Source organism: Podarcis gaigeae (assembly GCF_964106915.1).
Source record: "Podarcis gaigeae genome assembly, chromosome: 3".
NCBI classification, from domain to species: domain Eukaryota; kingdom Metazoa; phylum Chordata; class Lepidosauria; order Squamata; family Lacertidae; genus Podarcis; species Podarcis gaigeae.
In genome coordinates, this window is record NC_139680.1 from 2077461 (window position 1) to 2102752 (window position 25292).

The 25292-nt window shown below is 43.9% G+C and overlaps 1 protein-coding gene and 1 long non-coding RNA gene across 11 annotated transcripts in view; one reads left to right on the forward strand and one right to left on the reverse strand.

Moving 5' to 3' along the window:
- RUNX2 (RUNX family transcription factor 2) overlaps positions 1-25292 on the reverse strand; it is a gene marked incomplete at its 5' end in the record, with an annotated part of 222332 nt that overhangs the window by 111573 nt on the left and 85467 nt on the right. For all 10 annotated transcript variants that reach the window (XM_083730377.1, XM_083730379.1, XM_083730374.1 and 7 more), the window contains 2 exons: positions 6916-7020; positions 18983-19139. In XM_083730377.1, coding sequence (XP_083586503.1) covers positions 6916-7020; positions 18983-19139 — 262 coding nt within the window. The remainder of the gene's footprint in view (positions 1-6915; positions 7021-18982; positions 19140-25292) is intronic.
- On the forward strand, positions 1519-10515 carry LOC310840859. The gene is made up of 3 exons (XR_014562215.1): positions 1519-1596; positions 7514-7721; positions 9770-10515. It is a non-coding gene; the product is annotated as an uncharacterized lncRNA (long non-coding RNA).

Sequence of the window (25292 nt, forward strand, 5' to 3'; positions counted from 1 at the left end):
AGCCTTACAAATCCAAGATCTCCAGCATGATGTCATGTCTTAAAATGATAAGCTGGCAGCCCAAGTAACTCACATTCTGTAAAGATGCACACAATGTTATGTTTATGTTACTTACTATGAAGGTTCTAATAAGTCATCGTCTGCGTTCCTTTAAAGAGGAGTTTTATAACCAAGATGAATCACAGCGGCAAAAGATCAAAGTTTAAAAACATCAATGATGCCATGGGGTATTTTTTAATCTTGTAATGAATGATGATCATGTGCTCTTATGAAGTTGGTCCAACTGCCAATGCCAGATGTGTATATTAAGAAGTTGTTTGTGATGTGACAGGCTCTGGTTCAATTGCCAGAGAAAGGGAGAGCGAGAATGAGGAACATGGCAACGTGCTTCAGACGTCTAGTGAAATAAATACAGGTCCCAGCAGAAAAGGGAACTGTCTGTTGTTGTATCAACTTACTAAGAAAAAAAATATACAAGTATTATCAGAACTCCTCATTGGAGAGGCCCCACAGATTCCCCTCAGATGCCTCACCTTCTTTGTGCTACGCCAGTGCCAGCTGCACTAATTTGCTGCAATAACTAATTGCCGATTTACTAGTCTAAATTGGCCCTGGAATTCTCAGGAGGAAATGAAATTTTAACACACTTCTGCACACAGGTAGATGATTTGCAGAAGGTAAAAACATTTTGTGGAAAGCTGCATTTGCCCACCTTTTTGTACAAATGCTCACAGGTAGTGAAATGGAAACGACAATTTCAAGACATCCTCCACCAAGACTAATGGTACTTCAGAACTGTTGCTGTAATTTTTCCTAAAATATTAGGGCACACTGAACCCCTATTCAAATTCCTATATACTATTATAATCTCAAGGTGGAGCCCTAAAAATTCATCTATACCAGCTCAATCAAACCAAACAATTACTGAGACACAAAGACAAAATTTGGTGAGATCTTTCTGGCAATACCAGCTTCTACTGGCTTTATTTTTTGAACAAATCTAGAAATTATAATCAAACTAATCAAGTAGTTTTGACTACTTGATTTTTAATGCCATTTTAAAAAATCATTTTCACTGAGGATCCAAATTTCTGCTTTGATTACTGAGAGTGGCAAGAACAGGGCATTTCTGAAATGTAAGTGTTATGCCTATCGGGGTGGTTGCTCGAGAGCGGACAGGCAAGATCCCTCACTGGTCTCTTCAAAGGCTTTATTATCGGTGCAAAAACATTTACAATGCAGAACGCCTCTATTCTATGTCTTGCTCAGTCACTAGCAGAATCTGAGAGTGGGCGGTCCTTAAACTTTCCCCAGCAGAGTAGTCTCTTGACCCCCTTCCTACGCCTCCCCTCTCTGCGCGTAAACCGACTCCGCAGGGCAGGCTTGGGTAAAGGGGGACCTGCCTCCTCCTCCGCTTTGTTCATGCTCGGTGCCTTGGCTCTCCCTTGCATCCTGCGAGCCCTGCACCCCTTCCCTCTGGAGGCGGGGCTTCCCTCCTCCGCGGAGGAAGTGCTGCTTCCCACGATCTTTGGATGCTCCCTGTAATCCAGCTGCCCTTCCACTTCTCACCTCTGAGCTGATGCTAGTTCCCTGACAGTAAGTTAATCAAATTAAAGAATGTCCTTAGTTGGTTTAATCATAATATAAACAAAACAATATTGACAATTCACTGAGCTAAGTAGTCATAGCCCTGTTTCCATATTGTATTCTAAGGCTGCACATTTACCTTGGAGTGATTCCTTTACACTCATTGGGAGCGTACTTCAAGCATTTTTGGCCCCATCCTAAAGCAGCTAATACTAGTCAGGATACCCACATGTAGAACCAGAAAACCATAGAATTGCAGAGTTTGAAGGGACCCCAAGGGCCATCTTGTCCAACCCCCTGCAATGCAAGTGTCTCAAAACACAGTCCCCCATCCAATTTGAAACCAAACTAGACGCTGCTTAACTTGACAAATGTGCTGGCGCCACCACTTATTCTGGACTTGGATCAAGACCAAGGAAAGGCTCTCTTACCACCACCTACTAGCAATAGTACAATCACATTTCACTCACAACAATTCATAGAGCCCAGTAGTCTTCACAAACTGTCATAAACTCTCCAACACTGAACCCCAGAGAGTGTTATCCTGGAGGGCAGGCCCCACAGGCAAATCCTTGACTCATAGAATTGTGCCATAGGAAGGGACCACAAGGGTCATCTGGTCCAACCCCTTGCAATGCAGGAACCTGTTGCCCAAAGTGGGACTCGAACCCGTGTGCAGTGAAGGGCCTGTATACCATAAACAAGCCCACAGAACATGTTCAACCATTTCCTCCGCCCCAGAAACTTCACAACATTCAGTGTCAATCCTCCCAGCCCTGCACAAGCCACTCCAAAAATTGCAATGTCCCATCAAAACGCTGAACTTACTAACCTGCCCTGCCTCTTTTTCAGTTTAAAAATCCAAAAATGATGGGCAAAAGGCATGGACCCCCAAATCAGTACAAATCAATACAAATCTGAGGTTCTGCCTTCTCCTAACAAAAGCCAGCCCCTCAACCAAAATCCTGGATACACCCATGACAAAAGGGAAACACCCTCCTACCTACAGACCCCGCCTCCCACTGCCTTTGCCATTTAGCTATGTTTAAACCAGCTTTTTATCTTCTGAACAAGAAGAACCTCAGTTCTCATCAGCCACAGTCACCATGGCCCAATTTGGGTCAGGGATTATGGGAGGTGTAGCTCATCAACATCTGGAGGGCCACAGGTTAGTGTTGATTTTGTCCACATCTTCCATTCATTTTATTTATGTATAGTTTAAAGTAATTGTTCTTTGCCACAAGCATTCCCACAGCTTAAAACGAAACAACACAATGAAGTTCTTCTCAATAGTACCATGCTAATGTCTGCTATATGTTGTCATGGGAAAGGAAGATCCGTTAATGCCCAGGACTGCTGTCTGAGGAAAACAGTTCTGCAGAATCACCACCACATCACAGGGGAACATTTTGAGAGCAGCCATCACTCAGAGCAAATAATACCATAAACAGGAAGCTGTCTTCCATAAAGTCACATTGTGTTTCACCAATAGCTGTAGATCAAGGTTCACTAACTTTGCACCTGAGGGCACCGTGACACCTGTGAAAGCCTTTACTGGCGCACCTGAACAGGGTCCCCAGGGTCTGAGCTAGCCCTCCTAGAAAGAAAGTTATTAAGGAAAATGTGCAAGGTCCCTTCTAAGCAATTTATGTGAAATAGGCTAGTCTGGCTGCTGCTGCTGCCTGTCAATCTTTGTAGCCAATAGGAATACTTGAGGTCCTAAAGAGCTGGTGTTTCCCACCTTCCATTTAGTGCCCTTTCACCACATCTGTGTTATTTTCTAGTCCTTGGCGTCTCCCTTTTCCCCTAGCAACCAGGATGCATCTTTCCTATGGTAGGTTCATCTGAGACCAAGTAGTCTTTAGAAGTTATTCTTTTCCAAATAGCACCGAACAATCAGTGTGAGTGGATGTTAAAGAATCCCTCCCTCTCCCAAGGCAAACTTTGCAAAGTGTCTTAGGTATTTGATGTTGTTGGCATCCATCTGTCTTGAGAGACAATGGAGTGCATCTCCAGTGGTGAAGCAAAACCGCTGCATTAGCAGCACCAAAGTGACCTCTCCTAGGGACTGTACTGCAGATTTGTGAAGGGTTTACTCCTTAGCCTCTTCTCCTCCCCAAGACATCCTGCAAGGCAGCAGAGGTTTAGGACCAGAGTTTCCCTTCTCCTGCATGGGTTACATTCCCTGACTGACAACCCCCATTTGCCCCTCACTTCCGTCTACAGCATGTGCAGAAACTGCTTTATTGGTCTCATCTGCTCAGTCTGCCAGAGCCTGTATTCACGTGCAGTAATACAGTTATGGCAAAAGCTTCCTCATGACTGTATTCTCTTTGTGGGTCCCCATGCCCCCATATGGCAGCCATGTTTTATTTTCATTCTAATCCTGAAAATTGTTTGTTAAGCGTTTGCATATTAATTAAATTATTTCCATTAATTCCTATGAGAATATTTCTATCGTGTTCTTGACCACAGAATTCTGACCTCCAAATGGCAGACAAAAGGGAAACCCTCTGAAACCCTGCAAAAGGCTAACAAGGAAGGGAAAATGTTATCTTAATTGTCTTATCTCACCTCCTTCCCACCCCCTGGTTTCTGGCAACCTCAAACCAATAGAACACAAAAAGTAAGGTATGTTTAAGCCTGCTTATTTGTTTACACACAGATCCAGCTGTTTGGTTATCTGAATCTGTGGTGTGTATAGCGAGACTTGGGTACTATTTCCTTGTGTTTGGATAAGTGAATTTTCCTACAAGTGCTTGGATAATGGGACCTACGTGCACTAGCAAAATTTCATACATGAATGTACTTGCTACTGAAATGTTTGCTGCTTGCTAAGCATTCATATGTTGTGCTGATGGGCAAATTTAGGCACAAATCTGTTCCTTTTGCTGCGTTTAAATATTGTCTGCCTGTTTGGAAATTTCCTGTTTCAAAGGTATATCAGCACAGTGTTGCAGACTTCCAAACGGGAAGAACCAAATTAAATCCAGATGTAGAAACTTGTCAGTGTTTCACAAAGGACAAAATGCTTTCAAACTCACTAAGTGCTAGCAGTTGCAAATGAGAAAAGGGCCTTTTTCAAGAACAGCAAATTTAGCAAAGATGAATGAAAAAGACAGGAAGCTTCTCTGATACAAGGTGAAAACAGTCTTCAACATGCGCAGGCAAATTCCATATAGTTCAAGAACAGAAGAGACCCCCAATATTTCTCCATTGTTAATCAGAGGGAAACATGAAGAAGGCGGCAGTTGGTGTAACACTGAAACAACTGAATTTGCACTCCTGTCAAGGTTTCATCAGCAATTACTCATCAAATGCAAATAAATGACTAAGATGCTTCCATCAGAAGCATTTATCTGATATTAATGTGATTACCGTACTCTTCAAATAATCATTAATTTCTTAATACGGTTAACTGTTAGTATCCTTCCATAATTCCAGTCCGGAACAAATATTAGGGCCAAACATCCTTGCCTTGCCCGGCTCCACGGCAGTCCCCCTTTCCCTTTCGGCATTGGCTTGGAACTTCAGTCCCAGGTTATGTTAAACCAGAGCTCCTAATTTTATCTGAACCAAGGAAGTCTGCCTTAATGACAGTTAGCAACCAGAATAATAAGCCTGGCTTCTCATTCTGGTTAGTTAACTGAGATTCACCTGGATGCCTGAAGGATCCTGTTCCTCATTCCCACTGTCTCATTCTTTGGCAGCTGAACCAGGGCTGGTTGCATCGCAAATGACTTCTTCATTTTACACATAGCAGCCCACCTCATTGTTTTCTTTCTTCAGCTGGGATTAAGCTATCATTTCCAAATTCAGATGTAACGGGAGACTCTGGCTTCATACACTCTGACAAAGTCCGCTCATGACAGGGGGCAGTTGTGGTGGGGAGCAAATTAGGAGTACTTGGTTCCCAACACTCATTCTTGGTGCTATAAACCTCAGCTGTATAAAGCTGGGAAAGATCATCTGAGTGCAGACAATTCCTAAGCATCAATTAAAGGTTGCTAGTTCAGTCCTATTACAGTATATTGCCATGTTCTTTATTCCCAAGGGCTCTATCATGATTCCATTGTTAAAGCTGGATTCTGTACTAAGAAAATCTAATTATACATGACATAATTAAGTAGTAGAAGAGTAAAAATAATTGCCTGTAATAGGGGAAAATGTATTCAGAAGCATACAATGATGTTCCACATATCTGAATGCTTTTTCCTTTACAAAACAGTGAGCATATTTGCTCAGGTTCTGGAAAATGGCATCTGAAGGTGCATCTAAGTAATTACAATTACATTAACACAACCCTATAAAGACTTAATCTCGAACAATTCACACCTCATTAATGAGATGCAAAGTAAAAACCCTTGCTTCCTGGTCTCGCTGAATTAAGCAGGGGGTGAGATCTGCCTGACCTTCAGTGCCAGTCCTTCTAGGTCAGGGGTCAGCAACCTTTTTCAGCCGGGGGCCGGTCCACCATCCCTCAGATCATGTGGGGGACCGGACTATATTGGGGGAGGATGACAATTCCTATGCCCCACAAATAACCCAGAGATGCATTTTAAATAAAAGCACACATTCCACTCACATAAAAACACCAGGCAGGCCCCACAAATAACCCAGAGATGCATTTTAAATAAAAGGACACATTCTACTCATGTAAAAACATGCTGATTCCCGGACTGTCTGCGGGCCGGATAGAGAAGGCGATTGAGCCGCATCCAGCCCCCGGGCCTTAGGTTGCCTACCCCTGTTCTAGGCCACGGGGACATTATCACAAAAGGGCCCAGGCGACTGAAGTCTTGGGTTCTCAAAATATTGGACTGTTTATTGAATACCCTCTTCACTTGCCTTACAACAGACTATGGGAACCTAGTTCACACACGCACACCCCTCAGCATTTTGCAAAGCAGTGTCCACACAGTATGGGCAAATTTTAACCAAGTTAGGAACACCACTAACAAAGGGAAAGTGGGCATGGATAAAATTGGCCAGAACCATGTGGATGTCACTTCACCCAAACAGCAAACTAGTGAAGACACAGCCTGAATTCCAGGAGGAAAACACATTGCTTGGATGATGCAAGAATTCACTCTGAGCACCATGAGCTTCCAATGAAGTCCTCTGAAGTCCCATTACTGGAATGGCCACCAGTGCTCTAAACTTGGAACAATTTGCCTAAATCACAGCGAGGTCTCCACAAGAGAGAGAACCGGGCTTGGAATAGGAGATGAAGAAATAGTATCATACACTGAAGGTGATGGCAGCCATTTACTTCCACAAATGAAGAGCACCAGACTCCAGATCACAAGCAGAGAACAGTGTACTTACTCCTTGGTTCTCTGGGTCCATCCACTGTCACCTTGATAGCTCTGTGGTACGTAGCCACTTGGGGGGGATTTGTAAGGACTGTTATTGTCAAGGTAAAACTCTTCCCTGTAAGGAACAGTGAAAACAAGGGGAAGGGGAAAGGAAAAGAATGAGTATAAAAATATGGTTGCTTGAGAAACCATCTACAGCACTCAGAATCCCAATCAGCAGAAGATGGCCTGGTGGGATTGAGCCACTTACCTGGCCTTCTAGCAGGTGGGTCCCACAGCGGTGCTAGGAGTACTGAAGCTAGGCAGTGGGAAAGCACCAGCGAAGCCAATTGTGCACTCCTTTTCATGCAGCTGCACCACCTTGCCCCTCTGCCTCCCCCTAAGCAGCAGTGATGCTCTTGCCAGGAGGTCAAGTAGGTGCCTCTGTCCCGTCAAGCTGGCTGCTACTGAACCCAATTATCATCAAACACGAAGCCCCAGTGGAACAAGGAAACATTATGCTGCTGTGGTTTCACTCTAACGTTTGGAACTCTTTTTTTTTAATTGAAATATCAGATGGTGAAATAATAGTGGAGAAATTATTACAGGCTTCTTCTTCTTTTTTGCAGTGAATGTCAATCGGCAGGCTTTATGCCCATTACTGCTTTCAGGCAGTAATGTCCAGACAGCAGCATTCAGCAACATAACACACAACTAGCATAAGAGGAGCTGAGCAGAGAAAGGCAGGTTTGGGTCTCCTCTGAGACACACGCCTGGGATGAGTCTAAGAAGTCACCTACCAGTCCAGCAGCAGCTCTGCCAACTATGGTACCCAAGGTAGGCGAGCACTACGCCAGACCCTCCAAGTGTCCCTATTTTCCAGGGACAGTCCCAGATTTACAGAAGCTGTCCCGCTTTTCCTAGGACGTCCCTATTTTGGAGGACATGCTAGCCCTCATACTCCCAGAGGAGAGGACTGCTGAAACTAGAGTCCTCTGGGTGTTTCCCAGGAATGTTTTTGCTCACGTAACAGGGCCTCTGACAAAGATAAGCCAGGAATATAAACAGGAAGACTTCAGAAATGGGGCAAACATCATTTCTTTTACATAGAGCATGGTATACAAGGTGCGTTCCACGCTGTTCTGCAAAATAACATAAGCAACTAGCGGGCCCCTGCCCCAAGAAGCTAACAATAGAGAAAAGGTTTGTCCCAGCCTGAACAAGACCAGGAAGAGGAGCTCCAAGGGGGAAATCCCAGTGGGAAAGAAATAGAAAAGAGATGTCTCCTAATGAAGCAGAAAGGTGCCATATGATGTTTGGTGCTGCCTGATCATGGCACTAAAATTGCAAACCACAAGGCAAGAAAGGGCTTTTTTCTCAGTATGGAAGGTAGTTGACAGACTCCAGGAACACCAAAGGCAGCCCCTCCTCATTTTTATAATTCAATCCAAGTGTGGGGATCGAGCAAGCAGACAGCAAGCGGGCAGGAGGGGGCTGCAGGCAAGGAAGCTGCTCAACAGTTGGGCAGCCAAGGCTCTCTTTTCACCAGTGGCCCTGCTTTTAAGAGGAACAAGGATTGCTTGGGGTTCTTATGCAGAGGGGCTGAGGAACACTAAACATTGCCATATTTATTCCCACAAGTCCTGCCTTACGTCTTTCTGAACGGGGAACAAGGCATGTGATTCAGTGTAGTAAGGTCATGGCCAGTGCTGATTGAACTGCAATAACTTACTCTGAGCAGAATGCCAAGTTCCACGCAAGCATTTACACCAGTGTAAACCTATTCTCTTGAGTAGAATTACAGTTCACTGCACTGTGCAGCTGAAATGAATTTTATGTTATTTTACATCACATTGTTTCATTATTTAATTTGTCCATTACAATATATGAAAAGAATAAATATCTCTCCCGGGAGCCATCAAACAGGGAGCTAGTGTCTCCTGCTTTTAATATGCCTGTAGTCATAATATGATATCATCATTACTGGAACAATCTATAGAACTCTTCTTTCTTTCTTTCTTTCTTTCTTTCTTTCTTTCTTTCCTAAATACCTATCCAGTGTGAAGTTGCTTTGCATGTATAAAATGTGATCTATTTCATAACTGCAAGGTAGCATGCAATGCAGTGCAACCTTGCAACTGTTAAAAAGACAAAACTATATAGAAAGGGAGAAAGAAAAGGGGGCAGGATCTGAATGCACCCTCAGTCATGCAAGACTGTGGTCTCTGTCTGTTCTGCAGAGTCACTGCTCTAATCACTTAGATATGCAACTGTTAATCATTTCAGATAGTCAAAACTGCAAACTGTTTCAAGGCAGGAAAAGGTGGGCGTGCAGCAGTGACTCAGTAAAGCCGTCAGCAATCTCATGCCTATGGCTCATTTAGGCTTGACTCTTTTTACCAGAATCTTAAAAAGGTCTTTTTCTCTTTAAACGCTCACTCTTTTCCTCCCCGCTCCCATTCTGCCTTGTCTCTGCCTTGTCAGTATTAAATCAAAACCCAACTCTTAAACAATATGTAGCAGCACAAAACTTAATAGAGTCTTTTCAAAGTCTAATACAAAGCAAGCGCGCAGATGCGTGTCTGTGTGTTCATTTCGTATTAGGGTACGTAAATAAAACAGAACAGGTCTGTTGCTGTCAACTCTAGTAAGCAAGCTTTCCTTCACAATCCACCTCTCTAAACTTGCTTCAGACCTACAGCATTCGTTAACAGACATGTGCTTCAGAACATCCTGGACATATATACATAGAGAGGAGAGAGAGAATGAATATGACTGTAAATCTTTCAAGGGAATGAAATATTTCTATCCCAGTACTAGGACACAGCATTTTCAGGAAAATCTGTGATTTAGAACACAAATAATGTTTATTTCGCTCATTACAGAAATGGAACACTTACGCAGAAGTGACCTATCACTAAGCGACATCCTCTGAGAAGTATGAAGCTGGAGGAGAAACAGTTATTGTTTTAATCTTAACTATTCCGTTTTTCAACAGATCAGCCTTTGGGCATGGCTAACCTTATTGTTGACCAGTGGTTTGTGATTGATGTTATTTGTGGTGTTTTATTTAATTCCTTATTTTAAATTTTCATCTTCCAACAACACCACTCTTCCACACGCCAGAGACAAGCAAGTCTTTGATCCTGGCTAGTAAGAACAATCCCTGCTGTCCAGAGGGAGGTTCATTGCTACCACTAAATCAGGATGCCAGCAAAACCCTCAGTGGATTTTTAGGAGAGGGGTTTCCTCTATTTACCAGTAAACTAAGCTGTCAGACCAGCCTCTCCTGCCAAGTTCTTTTCCTTGCCACCAGCCCTGCCATTATCCCCCATCCCCCTATTTTTTTAAAGGAGAATCAAGGATGCCATTTTAAAATTCCTTCCTTGCGTGTGCTGCCTCCACCTACGCCTTCTTATGCCCAAGAAGAGAAAAGGGGAGCTCCCATCACCTTGTTCCAACCACTTTTTCGATCCTGGCTAGCCAGAACTGATTTAAAACAAACAATATTTTTGTCAAAAATTGCTGTACAAGGCTTGGAAAAAGACAGGCATTCGTGGGGTTTGAGGGGACTGATCCTGCCCAAAACATTTTAAAAACAATGCTGCATTCTCTGTATCCTAGTGTAACTGAAAGCTCCCTGCACCATTTTAAATGTTGATCTTCTTATTCTGATATTGTATTCAAAAGACACATAATGAAGAGTGGGAATATACTTTAGCTGGACATAAAAGACTGCTAATAAATTTGGCTTGGAATTCAGGAACCTGGCTTTGCTCACAGAAATGAAATAGTGTTGGGGTTAAAAAAAGGGAAGTGATGGGTCTAAAATGCAAAAATACCTCTAGCAAAGCCTTAAATATAAAATATTAAGATGCTTGATGTGTTTTGATACATTCTACATAATCAAAATAAATATTAGTATACACATTTGCCAACTGTATTTCTCGTTATATCAGAGAAAACACTGTATTTTATGAGGATCTATAGTCATGCAGAACATAAAAGTCATGATCCAGCCCAAAGCTAAGCACTTTTTAGTCCCATTGGAGTCACTAAAGGCACAATCCTAGCCCACTTACTTGGAAGTAAGCTCCATTGACTTCAGTGGGACTCACCTCTGAGTAGACTTGGATTGCATCATAGAGCATTTGGGGTTTGGACTCGATGGCCCTTGTGGTCTCTTCCAACTCTATGATTCTATGAAATCTCTCACAGTAAAATCACTGCGACTTTAAAAATGCCTGACTTTTGCTAGATCCTGACCAGATTCTCTCCCCACCAGCTCCTTCCCACATTCTTTTTACTGGTTCCTCTGTGGCCTTGAAATTTACTTCTGGTAGCTAATTACTAATTTTAGTGTTCTTTTTATGAACCTCGCTGGCTCAGAAGTCATCTGGCACCACTCCTTTAGTGCACCCCCATACTGGGCATTCTTTGTCATTAACACATCTGGGTGTAGTTGAACCTCCCTGCTGAAGAGAGAAACGTCCCTACAAGCGCACAGGGCAGAGTCTGCAGTCAGATGCTGTTGCAATTAATTTACAGACCAAATATCTTAATCATAAGTATTTGCACCGATATGTGTGTCCACAAGTCAGGCAGTAACTCTACAAAGATGGTAGAATGTCTTGCTGGTTGCAGCAGTAAATACTCCAATCTTAACCACTTATCTACCAGTGCAGTAAAAGGAAGTTAAGTACCGTATTTTTCGCCCTATAAGACGCACTTTTTCCCCTCCAAAAATGAAGGGGAAATGTGTGTGCGTCCTATGGGGCGAATGCAGGCTTTCGCTGAAGCCTCGAGAGCGAGAGGCGGCGGTGCATCCCTCCAGAGGACGCCCTGTGCTCCACGCAGGTGTCCGCAAGCCTTGCGCACCCGGGGATCTCCCCCGGGAGCCGAAGGCTTGCGGGCGGCAGCGCGGAGCACGGGGCACCCTTCGGAGGCCGCCCCGTGCTCTGCGCTGGTGTTGGCCAGCCTTGCGCACCCGGGGGATCTCCCCCCCCCGTGAGCGCAAGGCTTGCGGGTGGAAGCCGGCAGCACGGAGCGCCCTTCGGAGGCCGCCCCGTGCTCCGCGCTGGTGTCGGCAAGTCTTGCGCACCCGGGGGATCTAACCCCGGGAGCGCAAGGCTTGCGGGCGGCAGCCGGCAGCACGGAGCACGGGGCGCCCTTCGGAGGACGCCCCGTGCTCCGCGCTGGTGTTGGCAAGTCTTGCGCACCCGGGGGATCTCCCCCCGAGAGCGCAAGGCTTGCGGGCGGCAGCTGGCAGTGCGGAGCACGGGGCGCCCTTCGGAGGACGCCCCGTGCTCCGCGCTGGTGTTGGCAAGCCTTGCGCACCCGGGGGGCGCGTGGGGCGCCCTGAAACAGAGGGTTCCCCATGCTGCGGACTGTAGCCTGCCGCCCGACGCGCGGGGCGCCCTGAAGCAGAGCGCCCCTCGCGCCAGGCAGACATGGGCCAGCCCCACAAGCTCGGGGGACAGCGGGGAGGCGCAGCACCGCCATCCCACTGTTCCCTGACCTGGTTTTTTTTGGGGGGGGGAAATAAAGGGAAAAATTTTTCCTTTATTTCCCCCCCCAAAAAAGTAGGTGCGTCCTATGGGACGGAGCGTCCTATGGGACGAAAAATACGGTAATTACATCCACTGAGCCACAATTCTCCCTCCACAAAGACTCCTGGAAACTGAAGTTGATAAAGCTGAGAATTCTCTGTTAAAGGTTCCTTGCCCCTCTAAGAGTGCTACAGTTTCCCGAGGGGAGGAAATTACTACAAAGCTAACATACATTATATGCCATACTACAGGGCTGGGGGACCATGACCCCTCAGCTGTCTTGGGACTCCAGCTGCCAACACCACAGACCACTGGCCATGCTCCTTGGAGGTGGCGTCCCACAACACCTGAAGGACCACAGTTTCCCCAGCCCTGCTCTACAGGAAATCAAGGAGGATCTCCTTCGTGACTCTGAACAATATTGGGATATTTTCTAATTAATGGCCTGCTGTGTTATAAAACATCCTAGGAGGTAAAGTGTCTGTGGGTAGTAAGTCTGGGAGACCATTGTATAGACCTTCCAGACTACAGCAAGCAGCGTTTGAAATGAATCATAGAGTTGGAAGGGACCCAAGGGCCATCTAGTCCAACCCTCTGCAATGCAAGAATCTCAGCTAAAGCATCCATGACAGATGGCCATCCAACCTCTGCTTAAAAACATCCAAGGAAGGAGAGTCCACTACCTCGCGAGGGAGACTGTTCCACTGTCTAACAGCTCTTACTGTCAGAAAGTTCTTCCTGATGTTTAGTCAGGAACTTTCTTGCAACTTGAAGCCACGGGTTCGAGTCCAACCCTCCAGAGCAGGAGAAAACAAGCTTGCTTCCTTTTCCATGTGACAGCCCTTCAGATATTTGAAGAGGCCGATCATATAGCTACTCAGTCTCCTCTTTTCCAGGCTATACAGACCCAGCTCCTTAAACCGTTCCATATAAGGCATGGTTCGATCGAAGTGGCAATTAGCAACTCACCACTGCTCCTGGACTGAGTCACCTGGTAAAAAGACGAGTGGCACATGCAATCTGCTTCTCCCCGTTCCTACCCACTTTCTTTCACTCCTTGCCTCCACTGCAGCATCCAGGGGGCCACATCAAGCGGCTGAGACAAAGCTGTAGTGGCAACAGGAAGGTGGAGTAGGGAACAGTTGGGCAGACCTCCCTAACTAGATTAGATGATGAAGCTGAAAGAGTCTGTGGACAGGAGTCTTTGGGGCTGCCCAAAGGCTGCAGAACGCACTACCCTTGAATGCTTGCATGTGCCTGGTCCTTTTCTGGAAGTATTGCAAAGCTTTTGAGTTAGTCTGATATTTGGCTGCCAGGGGAATGTTTTCAACTGCGTGTGAAGTTCTAGCTCATGTTTTATTTTGCCTTATTTTCATTTTCATATTATACATGTGTTTCATATTGTTACCTGCCCTGCTCCAATAAATAGAAACGTCTACTTAGCCCAGAACATTCTTGCTATGTTTATAGCACATGAGCTCCTGTTTACTACTTCTGTTTCCTTTCCTTCTATTTTAAGCAGTGCTATAAAAATCCATCATTAATGATAACTTTTTCTTTCGTGCTCTCTGCTCTGTGTCTGAGAGACAAGTCTGGACCAATTTCTCCATCATGCCTCTGGCAGCAGAATGGAGCTAGCATTTCAGATCCTCTACCAAATCCCGGCTGCTTCAAAGGAAAAACCCTACTTTCTTCCGTTAAGATCATAAGAAATATAGGAGGAGGGGGTCAGCTCTGTTTGGACATAATTACACTTCATCAAAAGAAGCTTTCTTCATCTTCCATGCGTGAAAAGTCTGCAAGCAGTTAAGTCTGTCTCTCCCCCCCCCCTTTCTTTCTTTCTTTCTTTTTTTTAATATAAAAATTGCTATTTGGGAAAGTAGCCAAAACTTGGAAAGCCAATATAGTAAAACTTTGCACATACCCTTTGTTATCCTTTGAAGTTTCTTAAATAAATATGTTGAGAGTTTGTAAAATACACTATCACTTTTCGTAAATTTTACTCATTGATCACAGAAAGCTTCTCATCCATGGGAGGTAAGAGTGAGGGAGACGCACTGTGATTTTTTTATATACTCACTTCATTTCCTACTGTTTAATAAATGTATATCATAGGTTTCAAATGGGTTTTGGGGCAGACAAGTGCTACATCAGATTTCTGTACTTTTCCAGCACCAGTCTTGTGCTGTAACTACTGTACAGTACTTCTGTTGCAGGCTATCTTGAAATAGATGCCAAAAAACCTTCAAACTCAATCAATCAACATAAAGACAAAACAGAATTTTAAAACAATACATTAAAATAAGAAAGGGAAAAAATATTTTTTATCAAATTATCTGTGCAATAGAAGTGTTCTTTATTATATAGCTTTAAAATAGATTTAAAGGATTACATGATTGGCCACATTCCTAAAATAAAAAGCATTCACTGGGAACAGCCCTTGCTAAATAACTTTTACCATTTATTTATTTATTTTATTTATTGGATTTATATACCGCCCTATACCTTCAGGTCTCAGGGTGGTTCACAAATGGTTAAAATAGTAACAATGACCCCTCTGATTAAAACAATTGAAGCAGTCCCCAGAGCAGTGATTCTGGCCCCTCTCACAGATTTGCATTTATGTTAATTACATGCCTCAGAAAAGCCTGGTTCCTATTTTTGCACAACTTGCTTTGTTTTTGCACAACTTGTTCTCTAGGGCACCACAGAGCGAGAGTGCTGAGCCAAGGTGGCCAAAGGACCCCAACCCCGGGGCTGAAGCAGCAGCCTTGCCTGGCTAGGGGGAAGGGAAGGGTCAAATTTGCATGTACTCATTTGCAAGTCAGATCCAATCCATTGCAGCACCAGTATATGTGGACTTCTCCACTTATCTAAGTATTTAAATATTTTAATGCTTTTTTCATCTCAATGAATGTATTTCTAAACATAGTTTATCCTAAAATATTCATTCTTTAGGCATTTTGGTATACTTTTGAGCCAAGAACTATATCACAAAATTAGGAGGAATTCACAATCCAAAGAATACTACATATGTTCTATAATTCTATGATTCTATGTTCTGATCTGTGTATTAATTTGGGAGGTGCAAATGAAGCTCATTTGCTTTTTTAAAAAATCATCCTTCACTGCTGCCTTAAGGAAGGCACAAGAATACCACATGGTGCTATCTCCCAGAGTAAAAATCAGAACGAGTCTGCTGTCAAACCCAACAACCCTCCCCCTTAAAGAACCGTCTCAACGACTAACTTGCAAGAGGGATTAAAAATGAACTGTGTGGGGGGAAAATAATATGAATTAAAGGTTTTATTCTGTGAAAGATTTGGAAAAGAAAAAAGGCTCTCTCTGTGACGCAGCAAGAAATGTGACTTGATATGGACAGGCAGACCTTCGCTGCAGGATGTATGGTCTTAGGGAAGAAGAGCCGTGGATCATATCAGTTTGGGATTGTAAATTTGAAAGGCTATTACCCTCCTGGAGGATTAATTTACGATGCAGCAGGTCTGGAAAGTTAATGAGCGGACATTTAGACTGTATTTCATCCGAGGCAAGATGGCGCGTCTGCTCGAACAAATGCCTGGACTATTGGATTTCTGTGAGAGATCTACGAGAGAGCATTACAAAGCCCACACAGAGATATAAAAAAGACTGTTTCTTTCAATCCACTTGCGGAGAGAACTCGGAGGTGACAGAAAAAGAAAATGAGTAACGACAAAGAGTTGAGAAGATGGGACTGAAAACATCATTGTAAATATGAAAGCAGCAGAAATATTAGATGATTGGACTCCGGCCGATCGCGAAGCATGGGTATCCCCCCACAAAAAAATTATAATTTGGAAAACATTTGGACTTTATGATGTGTATTGATACAATTTGTACTAATTGGTATGATATGTTTAATTTGGTAAATGGAAACTTAAAAAAAAAAAATTTTTTTTTTTAAAGAGTCTGCTGTCAGACCCTTCTTTCCCATACTGAGACTTCTTGGATAACAGCAGAACAAGCAAGAACCCAAGTCTTGAAAAAGGTTTTTTGGTTTTTCCTGCCTGAAAGAGAAATGGGAGGGAGCAATCCAGCTCTACCCGGCCAGCATCACGTCCGGATGCCAAAGATTTATTGCAGCGTAAGTTGTTGCTTGTGCTACAACTGACAAAATATTGAACAAATTAATATATTTTGACTTACTTAAACCTCATATAGCTAGCAAACTCATTTTGCTTTGGGGATTTCTGTATTTTTAAAAAATGTAAATCATCATTGTTTCAAACATCTATTAGTCACTAATTTCAATTTTGAAGCAGTTACAGGGATTTTCAGTGGAAATTCTTTTCAGTCTTTCTATTGCTATAAAAAGTTTTTACGACTGGAGACTAAATTTCATATTACAGAAAGATCTTTAAAGGGCAGAGGAAACTTCAGAGCTGAATCTTCTAGAAAGTCAACTATTCATTTCCATTCTAAAGTAAACAATACTTGATTCTCACTAATTTAGCAACTGTACTATGTATGGAACCTAATCCAAAGTTTATTGAAACCTACAACAGCTTTTCAGTCTCAGTAAGCACTGGATCAGACAGATCCAATGCTAAATCAGAACAACAAAATTTTAGAGATAAGCAAAATCTCCCCACCTCAGTTTGGAATGGGCTTGGAGGAAACTCATGCATTTTTCTGAGAGGTGAACTAAAATTTCAGAAAATTTGGGACATTCCATTCTTCGACCATAGGAGCCAACTCCTAGGGGCCAAGGACGCTTTGCCCCCCCCCCATACAATATTTGAGGAGTCAAGCAGCCCCCAAAGTTGATGGACATTGCCATTTAAACGGGGGGTGTGCTGCACACCTTGTGGTTGACTATGTGGGGCAGGGCTTACCTAGGCGTCCCCAATATTTTATTCAAGTTGGCACCCTTGTCTTCAACTGTCCTTTTGTAGCTGAACATCCCCCTTTCCTGGTCTTGGAAAATCACTATCTCTAATTTTAGCTTTTGGAGTTGCCTTGTTTTTTGGTTTTTTGTTAATATGTATAGTTGCTATTCAAAGTTCAGCCCCCTTCCCAGGTCCCTAGCAATTAAATCTCTCAGAAGGGAGAGATGCATCTTGCTTTTAGGCACACATACAAGACAATGCGCACAGTGGCTGCTGACATTGGAGGTTTCAGCATCATGTCATGGTGATAGGTGATGTCTCTGGAATGAGAACAATTGTGTCCCTATTTTTGTCTGTAGGTTGCTGCTTAGGATGCCACCCCATCAGCATGTCCAGCTTTCCCTGCAGGTGCTGCTCTCCCTCTCTGATAGGTGCCCCTTCTCCCTTCCTTTGGCCTAAAACCTCCATTACTAGCAATGGAGTGGAGAGAGCACAGCGAGGAGAGCTGTTACCTGGCTCTTTATTAGGCATGAAAGCATTGCCAGCAGGAGGTTCCCTGGGAATTGTAGTATATCTGTGCTTCTGGACCTTTCACAAAGGACCTCAAAGTCACAGCAAATTGTATTTCCCAAGTCTCTTTATGCTGGCAAGGCTTTGGGGCAGACCTCCCCATCACTGCTGCTGGAAGACATATTGTAGAGAAAGAAGAAAGGGTGGGAATGGCCCAGGCTTATTTACAGGTGAAATTAAAATTCAAGGGGATTTTGGTTTGGATTGCTAAAGCCTTGTTGTTTTTTAACTAGGGGGCTTCATTTACAAACATCCAACCTAATCCTGAAACTAGACAGCATCATATTAAAATGCTTCCTGCAGCTGCTTCACTATAAAGACTAGAATCTCAGAATCCTTTGATGCTTCCTTGAGAGAGAACTCAGGTAAATATGCTGAGGACTTGGCTGCACAGCTAAGATGAAACATATTCTTTTTCTCAATACCATTAACTTTAAAGTGAACTTCATTTGCCTCTATTCCACAACAGAAATTCCTTCATGCTTCTGTAAAGGTAAAGGGACCCCTGACCATTAGATCCAGTCGTGGACGACTCTGGGGTTGCGGCGCTTGATTGGCCGAGGGAGCCAGCGTACAGCTTCCGGGTCATGTGGCCAGCATGATTAAGCCGCTTCTGACGAACCAGAGCCGGAGCGGTACCTATTGATCTACTTGCATTTTGACGTGCTTTCGAACTGCTAGGTTGGCAGGAGCTGGGACCAAGCAACAGGAGCTCACCCTGTAGTGGGGATTCGAACTGCCAACCTTTGGATCAGCAAGTCCTAGGCTCTGTGGTTTAACCTACAGGGCCACCCGTGTCCCTTCATGCTTCTGTACTACCACCCATTTGTTGGTACCAACAAAATTAGAACTATTTTGAAATATTTCTTCCCAAAATTCAGATATGATAAAAACAAGTAGTTTGGGTAGGGCATGTGTGCTTTGTACCCTAGAATGGCAACGTACCGTAGTCTGAATAAATACATAATTTTGCAAACCAGTATTTATCTTACAAATGGAAGGCTGAGCATGATTTGTTTATAAAATAATCAGTATTTTTGTGTGGAAACATTTTCAAATTGGGGCTTTATATTTGTTGATAGAATAAATGCATAATAATAAAATGATGTACCTCTTCCGCTTCTGCCAACGAATCTCAGGTCATTAAAGCGTGCCACTTGATTCTTCATTACGGCAGACGCATTCCTCAGCTCTGCAGAATAATTTTCATCATTCCCAGCCATGACTGTGACCACTGTGCCATCGGGGACTTCTCCTAAAGCCACCACCTATGGCAATAAAGACACAATAGAGTTATGTGGCTTCAATCTCAAACCCACCTATGAATTTTGAGATGAATTGGGACATGCAAATCGTGCAAAGAGTAATCACAAATACCAGCGTTATCTCTCACTGTGGTGTGTGAGCCCCCCTTCCTTGTGCTGAGGGTCAATGTCTATAGTGGGAAGCAAGCTCTATACATGTAGACTCCCTTCAACATGCGGAATCTGGCGTCCACATCAAGGTGGAGGAAGCCCATTTGCGTCCTGCACTCCCAATTACAGATCCCTCCACTGCATGGATGGTCAGAAACAGGGCCAACAGAGTTGCATTGGCGGCAGCAGGACCAACCTGAAAAGTTCTAGAACAGATAATTAACCAGTCCATCCATGTGCATGGGGGGGGGGGGGGAGAGACTGATCACTAAGAACCAGCATGTCATGCCAGATCGACCTGTTTGCCTTCCTTTGACAGAGTTATTAGCCTTCAGGGAAATGCTCTAGACATTTTAACTTCAGGAAGGCTTTCAGCAAGGTCCACAATGGTAGTCTTGATGACAAGCTGGTCAATTCCTAAGTGCATTCTTAGCTGGTTGGCAAACTATTCCAGGTGTGTTAGCCACCGGTTCACAACAACCAGGAGAGAAGTAACAGGAGAGGTTCCACAGGGTTCTGTCCCAGACCTGGTAATGGTAAGCATCTTTATAAATAATTTGGATGATGGAATGGAGGGGATACTAATCAAATTTTCAGATGACACCATGCGCAAGATAGCAAATATATCAAAAGAAAGAAGAAACAGGACCCAACATGATTTTGACATGATTTTGAATTGGGCCAGAGCAAAATGAATTTCAACAGACATTTAGGCAGGAAGATTCAGATCCAAAAATAGAATGGGTGACTCCTGGCTCAAAAGTAGTGCATGTGAAAAAGATCTGGGGCTTTTAGTAGACCACAAGCTAAACATGAGTCAGGAGTGCAATGCAGCGGCAAAAAAGGTGCAATGCACTTCTAAGCTGCATCAACAGAGACCCAGTGTACAAATGGCAGAAAGTGAGGGTGCCACTTCATTCTCCTTTGGTCAGACTTCAAGAAGAACACTGTGTCCAGTTTAAGAAAGGACATTGACAGACTGGAATGTGCCCAAAGTAAGACAACCAAGGTGGCAAATGCCCTGGAAAATAAGTCCTATGCGGAAAGTTTAAGAAGTTTGGTATCTTCAAATATTTGAAATACTAGCACTTAGACAATGAGCCACTTTTAATTTCCAGTGCTCATGAGACAAGGACTTCAAGAGGCAAGGACCAGTTAATGGGTTGAAATGACGTGGTGGGGATTGTTGTAGCTTTAAGAAATATGATTTATTCACTCTTTTACACTTGAGTTTACATGGAGTCCAAATCTTGCAACACGGTCATCTCATGAGGGGCTTTCCCCCCACAGCAGTGCTGCACTCAAGTCCAAGGCATCTCTCCTAACCCTGCTTTTCCTATAAATTAAGCCCCTTTTATTCATTTGCCTTCTAATGGTCAGTTCTTTTGATGCTTTGAAGTACCAATGGTTAATCCCCTAACAAAGGCATTTCCCTTACTTCATCAACACTTGTTGGTTGACTAAGACTGAAGGCTGGTACACACTTGGGACATTTATCTAGGTTAATTAACTCTTCACATGCTAAATTGCTGATGCTCAGAAGGAGGTCCACACATTCCAATACACATGGACCTTGATTACATTCTCAGGAGTCTGGCACACAGTCTGTACACATAAACACTAATTAAACAACTCAAACCCGTTACATAATCCCCTTCTAATACGCATTGAGATTGTCTTACAACATATCCCAGTTATAACATACAAATTCTAATTAAATCCTAATATTTACTAAACCTAAACATTTAGCACCGTTGATCTATTACAATATATTCAATTTTAGATACACATCAAGAGCGAGCCAGCAGTAAATCACACTGTTTAGTAGCAGAAGCACAATCTTCACAGACTTGGCTGAGTGTCAGGCCTAATGAGCACAGCAGCTCATCCCCAGCAGGTCTGACCCCATGAATCAGTTGCTGAAAGTCCCCACCTCCCCACAACTGTCTAAGTCCCCTCCTCTGTGGGGCCTTTCCCAAGCAATCAGAAACTATGTCTCTCCTCCACCCATTTCAGCCCTCTTCTAGTTCTGGGAGACAAGAGGGCAGGGGAGCTGGTAGCAGCAGCAGCAGGAGGAGGAGGAGTCGTCTGCAACTCTTCATCTGGCCTGATTCATCTCTGCCTCTTGGCCTCCCCCCTCCAACCCACCTGCTTCAGCTTCAGCCTCTAATTCTGAACTTTTCTCCGCCACAGACTCTCCCAGCTCACTAAACCCGTTACTTCTTCCGCTTCCAACACCTCCTCCCACCTCTGACCACTCCTCAACATCCTACCCCCCAGGCTCTTAGCCTTCTTCCTTTGGTGGGTCCCAAGCTGGTTCCTCCCACCATTCCTCTGCATCCAACAAGTCCATGACAATACTCTTATCACATGATGAAATAATTTTGATCTCCAATGAATACTTTTTAACACTCTAGAAATATGCAGATTCCCCCATCCCTAGTAGCTGATTAAAAGCAGACTACAATATCATTGCAAAGTGCCCTGAGAAGCAAAAACCCAGATTACTCCAGTAGTGAATATTAACCTATAAATGTATCTGGAGGTGAATTTGTTTTCAATTCTGCTTTGAGTTCAATTTATTCATGCCTGTGTCTGTGTTTTAGCCACACCACACACCTCTGAGAATCCATGATTCCAAGGCAAAACTCGCATTAGCATAAATAGATTCAATAGTCAATATCTTAGAATCAACTCAGTTGAGGCAAAAAATAATTAACATGAACGAAATCCACATTCGACATAGAGGGAATCAGTGCGCCTGTATCAACCAATATGCCAAATCAGTCATTAGTCTGAATGTTTATTTGCCAGAATAGAAACTGTAGACACAATCCGCTTACAGCTTCTCTTTACACTGGAGTTTGTATGCAGGAAAGTTCCAGAAGGATTGTGCTCATTATTGAAATAAGAAATAATCACAGTCAGGCAGCCTGAATCTAAGTGGTGAATGAAGTTGCAAGGGTGCAACCAAGGTCCAGTGTTTCTAAAGCCAAAGCAGCCTGCAGGGCACGTGTGCTAAAGACGTCACCTTGCAAACCACCATGACCTAGGGCAGTAACAATGGCCAAACAAGGGTGCTAGTGCACAGCTACGAAGTTGCAGTCGTGCGACCATGGCTTGGCTTAGTGCTACATGGAGGGTTTGTCTCCCCCATTCAAACCACAAGCAGGCAGCAAAGAACAACCCTGGTTACATCGGCGTTTGTTTGGAGCTAAGCTTTGCACGTAGTGCTTAGGCAAGCCGCCCGCGCCTTATCTCCCAGTACCAGAACAGCAACAGGAGCAAACTGACTGCATTTATTTAATTATTAAATTTATATATTGCCTTCTTCCCAAAGGAGTCCAGGACAGCAATTTCCTAACTGTGGCCCAGTGTGCTTGTTGAGTTATCATCAGCATTAAACTCTGTTTCAGAACTTCAGAGGAGAATGCTCCAAATGGCAGCATCTATGAACAAGAAGGAGGAGCCTGCTGACTCGGAGGAAACGCATAGGTCTGCTGCATTACAAAAAAGATTTGGGAGGGGAAATCCTAAGGAGGGACCCCCCAAACAGGCTAATGGGATCTGAGCCTGCTCAGTGGGCACGGAATGCCAATTGATTCTTGGGGGGAGGGCTGAAAAATGGGGTAGATGGAATGGCACATCCTGGGAAAGGGTCTGGCTGAACGAGAGTCTTCCATACCACAACGTTCTGTCGCAGGTCTTGATTGTGCACATTCAATTATTTGTGTATATGTTCACATTATTTTATGTAATTAAAATTATTTCCAGATTATTTTAATTGTTGCCTTGCTTTTATGTAATAAATTGAAGAAGTTTTTGTAACATATATTATGGAACTTATTTTTGTTTTTTCTTGTTCTTTTATCATTTTATATTGTTACAGGAAATTTGAGAGATGCATCCAGTGCTGGCATGAACAGAAGGAAGCCTTAAGCAAGGAAATTCACCATCTCCTACGCCCTAGAACATGTTCTGGAAGGGCTGCCCTCCCCTTAAAGGAGCAGCTGCACAGCTTGGGGAACTTTGGGGTCCATTTCTGTCACCGGAGTCATAAAGAGACTCAGTGGCACAGACTGCTTTGCATCAGCTTTGGCTGGTGGCCCAGCTGCAACCCCATCTCAACAGTGAGAATCCAGCTTCTTTTCTGTTCTCCGGTAACCTGTAGGTTAGATTATGTATTATGTGTGTGTCTTACACACTTACACACACACACACACACACGACATGAAGGAAAAGGCAAGCCAAGAATGTGGAGGGAAAGTGTCATCGGCTCAGCTCTGCTTAATGAAAATCACGCCTAAGCAGGTGTTCAAAGGCAAGCACTTCCTAAACTTGAAGTGTGTGCAGTTAGTCAGTGGCAAGGGAGAGGCATTGGACATATGTCCACAGGTACTTTTATTCTGATATTTCTGGACTCCATTCTTGTACTGAAAACAAATTCCTTGGCTGAGTCAAATTAAGCCATTATGAAAACAGCCAAAAAGAGATTGCCTGGAACAAGAAAGTCATAAAAAGGACCTTGATTGTGTGAAGATTTGTTGAAGGAAGACGAGTGATTCTTGCATGGAAGGAACAGAATTGTCTGTTCTCTGGTTGTAGTTTGCTAGCAATGAAAGTAAATGCCATGGATAATTTCTAAACAACATAAAAAGAGCCTACTGGATCAAACTAAGCATTATTGGCCAGCATTCTGTTCTCACAGTGGCCATCCGGGTGTCTACAGGAACCCACAAGTGGGACATGAACTCTCCTACTTGCTAAACCCAGCATATCACTGCAGATACCAAGGGAAGGGCACAGCCATCCTGATTAGGACAGCAGCCATGGTTAGCCTTAACCTCCATGGGAAGTCCTGGGGCTTTAATCTACATGGAAGATCACATGCAGGGCCTTCTTAACCATAGGCACTAGGGGTGCGGGGCACCCGGGCGCTGGGCTCTCAGCGGCGCCAGGCCGAGAGTCCGGGGCCCGAGAGTTGGAGTCTGGGGAAGAGCCCGCCCGTCAGTTGGAGTGCCGCGGCGGGCAGCTCTGCGACGTGGGTTTGGGGGAGAGCGAGCCAGTGAGGCACTCAGGCGGCCAGCTGGCTCTGCCCTCCTGCGCACCTGGGATTGGCGTAGGGCCCTGGAGAGGCCCACCAAGCGCACGCTGCTTACGCTACGAGGTGCCCGGCTTCGCTCAGTCGCCGACACCTCGCTTGGGACCAATGTTCTATAAATGTTGAAATGTGCACATATGTGTATTAATCTACTTGAATTGTTGTGTAGCTTGTGCTTTTGTTAGTTAGAGCTACCCATTTGCATGCACTTTTAGTTCACTTTCTACTTGTGGCACCTTTGAATCTGGACTGAGTTGTCCCCTCCACTGTTCCCCACAAGACAAGGCCACTGGACAGCTAGACTTTGTCCTTAGCTCAGACACAAGCATGCCTCCACTGATATCTCTGAACTCTTGGAGTGTGGTGCTTTCTTCAGTGACGATTGTCATACAAATGGCCAGTTCTCTAGTGGCCTTGCTGCTACTTTGCTCTTTTCTGAGGTTCCCTTTCCCAAAGCTATCCTGCCCAGTTATGCACTGCCTACCTCAAACAGGATTTGGTCTTATAAAACAGGGTAGAATGAACCAGGATGAAAAACTGGATTTTCTATTACTGTTAACTATATTGGTATGGTCGCCCAATGAAGTATATGTTCTGAGTGACTCACAATACAGTGGAACCTCGGTTTTCAAGCATCACGGGAGCTGAACGTGCCCAAAACCTGGAAATAATTGCTTCCGTTTTCGAATGTGCCTCAAATGCACCATTGAAATTCATTTTTTATAATTATCTAATTTCCAAAGATGCCATGTCATAAGTAGTTGTGTTTTTTCCATGCAAAACTTTAACGGCTAAGGAGAAAGTCTATGACAAAATGAACAAGCTTCTTAAAACTTTCAAATTATTGTTTAAAAAAGTTAATTTCATCCAGCTAGCCTGGTAACCAATTTGGTTAAATTCAGGCC